An 8,350-nucleotide genomic window follows, 5' to 3' on the forward strand; every position below is an offset into this window, starting at 1 on the left:
AAGGAGATCCTAGAAATACATCCGTACCAGAATATTTTCTTCTCCGAGAATCCTAAGAGTTAATCATTCATAAATTAGTTGAATAATAATCACGTCCAAATCTTCCTAAGATTCATCGCAAATGGGAGTGATCACACATCCCAAAAGTTGCAGTTCAACTCTCAAATTTCCCTCCCTAAAATACTCCATTCCTATGAGCAACCTAAGCCTCACCTCAAAGTCCATTCAAATTGGAAGTATCGTTCAAAGTGAACTCCAAACCTTTACTGTAGCAACACATTGTCAAATCATGGACTAATTAGGCTTAATAGATTTGTCTCGCCGTTTAGCCTCCACTTATGTAATGGGTTTTGTAAATAGTCTACATTTAATACTCCTAATTAGTATCTAAACATTCGATGTGACGGGTGCTAAAAATAAGCAAGAGTAACCAAACCAGGCCATAATAGCAAAGAGACACAAAGATGAAGAAGAGCTACAGCACAAAGGGTGCGTTTGGCAGAGCTCCAAGAGCTGATTCTCTGCTAATTCCAGCAGCAGCTCTGCCAAACGGTTTTTCAAAGAGAAGTGATTCTTTGCTGATTCTGTGGAGTGATTCTCTGAAATGAACTAAAAGGCTGGGAGCTGAAACTGAAAAAAGTGGCTTCTCCTGATTCTGTGAAGTGATTCTCCATCCTAATTTTAAGAGTTTGTGTTAGAGAATCAAAGAGAATCACTTTCAGCCATAGAATCACTTCTCTTAGAGAATCAGCTCCCGTAGAGAATCAGAATCAGATGGAGCTCTACCAAACCCTAAGTTCTTGCTGAAGTAGGAGCTCGATGGAACTGTGGAAATGGTTGATATCAAGCACTAACACTGATCCTATTGAAACACCAATCAGGCTCCATTCTCTTGACAATTGGAGAAAAACATTTTTCCTCCTTTCTTTTCAGAGGATTGTTCCTCGGTTCAGTACTATAATTCGTGCTCTAAGACAAGTTTAGTTGCGGCTTTGTGGTTCTATTGCCTTGGTGAATGACGACTAACTAGTAGTACCATCTTGCTCCCCAAAGGAAATTCAGTCTTCCTAGCATTCATCCTCTTTGATTAATTTGGAGATTTCTCAGGCGAGCCAGCCCCACATAACCAAACACAGCCCACGAAAAAATGCGTCCTGCAACCCTACAGAACACCAACACGAGGGGCAGCAGCACGGCACACGGACAGATAGCAATCTAGCGCTTTGTTTGTTATACCTTGGGTGACACGACGGTGGCGGCCCTCACCACGAGCCCCCGGGCCCTCCGCCCCGTCGGCACGGCAATCGACGGCGTCGGCAGGCGGAGCCCGCCCAGCGCGGCCGGCTTCGCGGCCACCGCCACCCGCGGCCCAGTCAGGTGCAACGACGCCATGGCTGCTGCTCCGAGGGCGGGGGGTGAGAAAGGCACGGAGACGGGGGTTGGGCTTAGGATAAGGAGCTGTTAACTTGTTATCTGCAAGCGCTCACTGTGGTAGTGCTGCTTTGGACTGCGTTTAGGGGGAGGAAGCCGCCGGATTGTTCTAGAAGATTTGGGGTGGTGGGGGAAGGTATGGGATGGATCCAACGGTCGTGGCTAGGTGAGGTGGTCTGGCTGGCTGACAAGTAGGTGGTTTTGCCATTTCGACCAACGTTTTTCTTTCCCAATCAATCAAGAGACATATGATTAAATATTGTTATGTTACGACCAGGTTGGTAAAACAACTTCTCCTTGCAAAAATCCAAACTGACAAACACTCAAAATCCTGGACAGACAATTTGCCGCCCTCGTGCCAATGAGATGCGCTCACAGTTACACACTGATGCGAGCTTACTCGCGTGACAATCACAATTCACAAGCTATCTCCGCTGACAGGCGCAGCAGCTTCGCTGAGCTATTTATCATCCAGCACCTCCAACGCGTCTTCGAACAATCCCTGCACTGTCCACCGTGCATCCTTGGTTTCCGCGTCAGAAATCCGAGGAACCAGTTGGGTAAACCCTCGCATTTTTCCTCCATCAGTTCTGTAATTGTTGAACGTTTAACTTCCCTTTCCTATGATCTCCAAACAGACATTTGTATCCAGCCGAAGGCATTGGAGTAACGAATTCCACTACTCGTTTAACAGCTGGGCAAGCATAGCATCTGCACTCTCAGGGCCGTCATTGTTCACGCTAGGGATTATGTGCTCCGGTGATATGAACTTGACAAATTCTTGCAGTTCCGTGAAGCTGCTGTGTTCACTGTACGGCACTTCATATCTGTAGAGACAACGAAACGCTCAATGAAACTTTCTAAACTGTTGACTGGATAAATTTGTCTAAAATGATACACACATTTGTGGTAAACATAAATTCAAGTGTTTTAGTAGAAAACCATATTTTTTTGTTTTAACTACAAGGTGCCAATGGTCGTAGTTGTTTAGCACATTTGCTGACAGGGAAGTGAACATCATTTCTTAGAGCACGTCCAGGGCTAGATTCACAATTTTTTAAAAAAGAACAAAGAAAATAGGAACACATCCACAATGCTACCTGATGATTGATCCTTGTTGCCACCTTTTGCCAGGTGTCCTTTTCTTCCCTTTGCCAAATGCCCAACCAGTCGGGCAGAATGCCACTATGAGGTCAAACCGGCCCTGAAAGTAAAGTAGCTATCAAAATTAGGAATATAGAACATAGAACAGACTTACAAACAAACAAAAAGATTTTAAAAAAATGCAGTGAGATTGTTTCTTTCTGGATGGCTACTGGTTGGAGTCTGGAACGACTAAGTTGGAACCTTTAGACAGTTCATCTGAATGGAAGGCTAAGTACAATGAAGGGAATATAGAAATTATTATCAGCCTGGGTATCATAGAGCAACCATGAGCATCCACAATATATGGTTAAGATCAGCTTTTAGTTTATTTTTTTCTAAGTACCTAGCAACATCTATCTATGAGCATCATGAACAACTTTCCTGTTGGTTGTGATGTTGTCAGGTGATTCCTTCAGGGATTTATGGTTTAGTCCGATTTTGAACCAAATCCTAGGGATTTTGATCATCCCCCCTACCAATCTTACAGAGTTTAGGATAGAATACTTGGCCTTACAGCATATTGATTGGATAAATGTTTCATCCGCTTGAAGCTCGCTAGAGTCCACATGGGGACAACATGTATGTGACTTTCTGCTTCATTGGCTGTAAACCAATGCATGATTTCCTGAGGAAGCTCTAAGTGTTTCAATATTTGCAGCTTTGCAGCTCCAACATATATTTTCTTCTGAAGCAAACGAGCAACCTCCATAAACAGTCTTTCTTTCCCTGCATGCAGGAAACTTTATAGATCATGATCCCTAACTCGGGGAAACACTGAACTGTCTCAAAATAAAAAAGATAAGATAAGATGATACCAATTGTGTAGCTACCAATCAAAAACAATGTTTTTGGGTTGAAAGCTTCTGCTTGGATGGCCTCAATGACGAACTGTATCACAATCTCTTGACTAGGGAAGTCATACTGCAAAACAATTTTATTCATGGCAGATTAACCGTGTCAAAATTCAACTCTGAACTTTGCAAACACGTGAGTTTCTGAAAGACTAAAAATACATACTCGTGGATTGCAATAGGTTGTGTCCAGTATTAGAGTGTGGATATGTGAAGACTGCAAAACAGGATTGTTGACCATCTCGGAAGAAAACCGGAAGTCTCCAGTGTGCAAAACAGCCTAAAGAACAAGTAAGTAATGCATCAAATAGTTATGCCAAATAGATGAGAAAGAAAATCGGAACAACACTTACTTTACCATTTGGAGGCTCAAAGAGAATAATAATTGACCCAGGGCAATGGTTGGCGTCAAAACATGTCAAATTAACTCCAGAGATAGTAATCCTTTTGTTTAGTGGCAATACATGTAATTTATCCCATGGAATACCAATCTTATGATGCACGAGACTTGCGGTAATTGAGGAACAGTATATCTTCCCATGGCAAAAGCTTCTAGTCAGGCCTTGGTAGTCTGTTGAGGACATACAAATCTTTGTCAAGCACTGAACGTCAACATGAGGTGCCTAGCAACAATGAGAAAAGAAATATGTGCTGGCACAAAAGGTTACTTAATAATTCGGCAGAAACTCAGGCAACAATCAATAAAACTTGAACTTACGATCTACATGGAAGTGTGTGAGAAACCAGTGGCAACAGTCGCCTCTCAAGTAGCGAAATGCATCCTGCAGCAAGATAGCTAGTTATGGAACATGCTGATTGATATGTTAGACAAATGTTCCTATAGGCCTGTGGAGGGGAAAGCATACCACTCGAAAAGGAGTTCCTGGGATGCAACACCAAAGAGGTGTGTCTTTAACCTTTCCTTTACCAGTGCTAATTCTTCTAGTGGGTACTTTAGCACTAGATTTTTTCTGCTCGTTCAGATTAGATGACTTGTTGACTTTGCAGACCCTGCTTTGTCTTTGATCAACGGACGAACATTTAAAGTATTCAGTAATTAATTTATTCCCGTTCATTGGAAGTTTAGTCTTCTTAGTATCTTCTGAACTTAGCACACCAGCTTCCATATCATTGGCATCATCATCATGTTTCTTCCGTAACTCTGCTAGAGCATGGGTAATTTTCTTTCTTGGTCCAAGAGCAGTGATCCCCATACCCAGTAGATCCTGCAGTACATTAGTTTTTTTTACTGAAAACAAGAAGTGACATTATGTCTCGTATGACAACAGTGAACCAGTTCTCTCAAAAAATCTTAGATTTTTGTGGAGAACTGAACCCTATACTCATGCTTCAACAAGATCAAATCAGCAAAGCATGAAAGTGAATGCAACATGAGAAATAGACTCTGACAACTCTGGTTTACAAGAGGAGTAATGGACTTATGCTCTAAACTTGAACAATAACCTCCATCTGAACAATACAACAGAATGTACCTCTTCAGTGAACCATTGCAAGGTTTCCCAGTCAACTTCTTCTTTGATAAAAATTTCCTCATACTTGGATAACCCAAGGTTTCTTAACCATTCAATAACACATCTGATTTCAACAGTTTCTCCAGCAGAGGGTTCTTTTTCATGGTTGGGGCTAGATTCCTGAAAATCAGGTAATTCAAGCATATGAATATCTAAAAATATGCAATCTTACACGTTGCAGAGAAAGAACAATTAGGGATGGCATAAGAACTATCTCATCCACACTCCACTAACTTCATGTTAAGTTTTGTTGCTCAGCAACAGGCCAACAAGTAATTGGATAATAATACTAATTTCTTTATTGATGAGAAGGGATGGCATAAGAACTATCTCATGATCCACACTCGACTAACTTTATGTTAAGTTTTGTTGCTCAGCAACAGGCCAACAAGTAATTGGATAATAATACTAATGTCTTTATTGATGAGATTCAGTTAATTAGTCCAAATAAAAAGAGTTCATTGCTTCAGTTGAGTTATTTATAATTTGTTATTGGGCTAATATGGTAGGAAAGCTTCTACATCATGCCACTATTGCTGTTGCAAATTGGAATCCACAATGAACACATTTTCAGTAGATGTAGATTTATTGCACCCAACTAAGCAGGTAATGATGTACAAATTCAGCAAACAAACATACTAACAAGACTATCAAGCGGAGGATGAACACAAGAACAGAATCACCTTTGAGCTTCTAGAAAGAAAAGTGAACAACAATTTAGCATGAATATTTAAGGCACATTAGCACAAGAGAAAACATGATTTGAGGATATATCGAACATAACCTTAGCAGGTTCATCAAGACAATTGTTAGTATGCAGCTGCCGAAGCTCTTCGCTCAAATCGGATATATCCAATCCACATAGAGGGCATTTCACTTGATAGTCTGACTTGAACCTCTTGGAATCAAATGTATTTTTTTCAATGGGAGATGTGCAGTTTGAGTGACCCTCTATGGAATCCTCCATGCACAAGTTAATTAGCTCATTGAGCTGTGTCCCAATCTCAAAATTATCATAACCATCAGCTTCAAAGTCATGGATCATATGTGATTCTGGAAGATTTGATTCAGATGGACTGGAGAAGCAATGCCCCTCACAAGCCTCAGGACCATTGGATCTATTCTCCATAGCCTCATTTTCAGGGGTTGCACAATGTCCTGCAGCTACTTTCCCCTCTTGAGAATCCAAGTTACATGCTCGCAAACCAGGCTCTTGTGCTTTGCTGCAGTCACCACCTCTAGAATCATGATTTGCATTCGATATTGGAAGCTTTGACTCAAGAGAATCCAAACAGTTATTCCCTTTATGAAGCCCAGCGCCACGTTCAGATGCCACCCCAGCTTCTTTCTCCATGCTCTTTTCATCAGTGAGTGGGCCAAGAATCCCTGAACCCAGCCCTTCAGAATAATAGGGACCTGCAGTTACAAATTCACAGTTTGCATCTGATTCAAGAATCTCCGGTTCAATCAACCTGGAGTGGTGATGCTCCTCAAGAGCTTCAGAGCTCCTCAGCTTCTTTTCCACTGTTGGCTGATCACACTCAGAGCCTGCCACCTCGTCCGTAACGTGCCACTCTTGAGGAACAGGAAGTGAGATACTGGAGTCAACTGCTTGCGCCTGCTCACAGCGCCCGCTTCCCAAATCACATACCACACCGAGCGCCAAAACCCTCGATTTCAACGAATTGGGCAAGGAACTGGAACTCCCTTTGCAATATCCATACGCATCCAATCGTAACTTCCCTTTACGACCTAATTCGGATACATCAGATCCATACCTCGAGGGGTCGAAAATTTCTCCGGCCATTAGTTCCTTCGCCTCAGGAACGCCACCGCTAACCCTCGAACCGGCGGCTAGGGTTCCCGCACCCTTCGCGGCCGTCGCGGCGACCGTCACCGCAGGAATAGCGCCACCGGGGACGGAACCGTTCTCCTTCCCCGAGGAGGAGGATGGCTTGAGCTTCTTACGGGGCCGGCGCGCGGCGGCGGCATTGCAGGGATTCAATGGGCGGGAGCGGGGAGGTTGGAAGTCGTCGTCGTCGTCGTCGCCTAGGAAGGGAGGGGCTGTGGATTTGGGGCGCGGAGTGGGTACGACGGCCGGCGACGGCGAGTGTTTCGCCGAGAGCTTGCGATTGCGATTCGCCGGCATCTGCGTCTCAAGCGGATGGGTGGGAGTCTGGGAGAGGCGAGGTGGGTGGGGGAACTGGGAATGTGTAGTGAAATTTTTTGGCCGAGGCGTTTTCAAATAGGAACGGGAAAGGGCGCGCGTAAACACGAAATTTTCTTTGGGCCTAGGATTTTCATGAATCTCTATGTTAAAGACGTAACGGGTACATGGTCATATGGGCTAGTTTTTTGGGCCCATGTGACCGAATGCATCTTGATTGACTTCGACACTCTGAAATCTTCATTCCTAAAACCAAACAAAAGCGGGGAAAACCTCTATAAAAAATGTGCTAGCTTGAAAGGCACGTACTGTACTTTCCCCATTTTAAATTATAGCTCACTTTGCTCTCTTCTAAGTCCAGCTACTCAAACTTTTGGCCAATTTTTTTAAAAAAATATAGAACATCTATAGAATAAAACGAATGCACCACCAAAATATATTTCCTAGTAAATTTAACAAAACTAATTAGATGTTGTAAGTGTTGGTGCTTTTCCCTAAGCACTTGGTCAAAATTAGTGAATTTTGGCTTACGACAAAGCTAAAGTAAACAATGATTTGAAACAGAGGATGTAGTACTTTGAGTTTGATATATTTATCATTTAGCATATGAGAAACTTTCAAGAACAAACTATAATTACTGAGAAACTTTGAAAAACTATAACTACTTTGATATAAATATCACTTAATAGCAATAGATTTTTAAACACGTGCATTTTTTTTTGCAAATATTCAATCAGACATGAATATTTGTCCTTTTCATTATCGAGACTAAAGAAGATTGCGTCTCAATTTTTTCTTTTGGAGAACTTTTCCTTCATCGTCTAGTTTTCTACTAGTACTTGAGGAATATCATCACAATAGGGTTCATCCATTCTAAAATTGGTTACCCTCCCCGCCTCCGGAAAGCCAAACAAAAACTTATAGTATTTAGTATTTACTATCTAGTTATATACCTCTTAGGTTCGGCATCCCCTAAATGGTTTCTTCTTCATGTTCTAATTGGATCTTTTTTCCTTCCTACGTTTCCCATTTGCTACCAATTGAAAGTATATAGTATTATCACCCCCTTTAAGCACATATTTCATTTCTTTCTCATTATTTATTCCTTTGATTGTAGCCGTGCTAATCTTTCATTCAAGCAATGTTTCATATTTACTTCATTAGGGTTTAAAATGTTCGTTTTCGCTTTCTTGTATAGGTCATCTAACTTGTCTTGTAACTCT

The 8,350-nt window shown here is 42.0% G+C and overlaps 2 protein-coding genes across 2 annotated transcripts in view; both read right to left on the minus strand.

Moving 5' to 3' along the window:
* LOC101778594 (20 kDa chaperonin, chloroplastic) overlaps positions 1-1,494 on the minus strand; it is a 4,986-nt gene extending 3,492 nt beyond the window's left edge. The window contains exon 1 of the mRNA XM_004956837.3: positions 1,237-1,494. Coding sequence (XP_004956894.1) covers positions 1,237-1,392 — 156 coding nt within the window. The 5' untranslated portion in view covers positions 1,393-1,494. The remainder of the gene's footprint in view (positions 1-1,236) is intronic.
* Positions 1,495-1,680: 186 nt separating this feature from the next.
* On the minus strand, positions 1,681-7,158 carry LOC101778195. Its single transcript, XM_004956836.2, has 10 exons — positions 5,745-7,158; positions 4,922-5,080; positions 4,295-4,654; positions 4,147-4,210; positions 3,782-3,999; positions 3,595-3,708; positions 3,393-3,498; positions 3,092-3,303; positions 2,532-2,635; positions 1,681-2,258 (listed from the first exon to the last, which is right to left on the minus strand). Exons 1-10 carry the CDS (start codon positions 7,107-7,109, stop codon positions 2,111-2,113), a joined length of 2,850 nt encoding a protein of 949 aa, XP_004956893.1. The 5' UTR covers positions 7,110-7,158; the 3' UTR covers positions 1,681-2,110.
* Between the last annotated feature and the right edge of the window lie 1,192 nt (positions 7,159-8,350).

This window comes from Setaria italica, chromosome II, assembly GCF_000263155.2.
Source record: "Setaria italica strain Yugu1 chromosome II, Setaria_italica_v2.0, whole genome shotgun sequence".
In the NCBI taxonomy this organism is placed as follows: Eukaryota; Viridiplantae; Streptophyta; class Magnoliopsida; order Poales; family Poaceae; genus Setaria; species Setaria italica.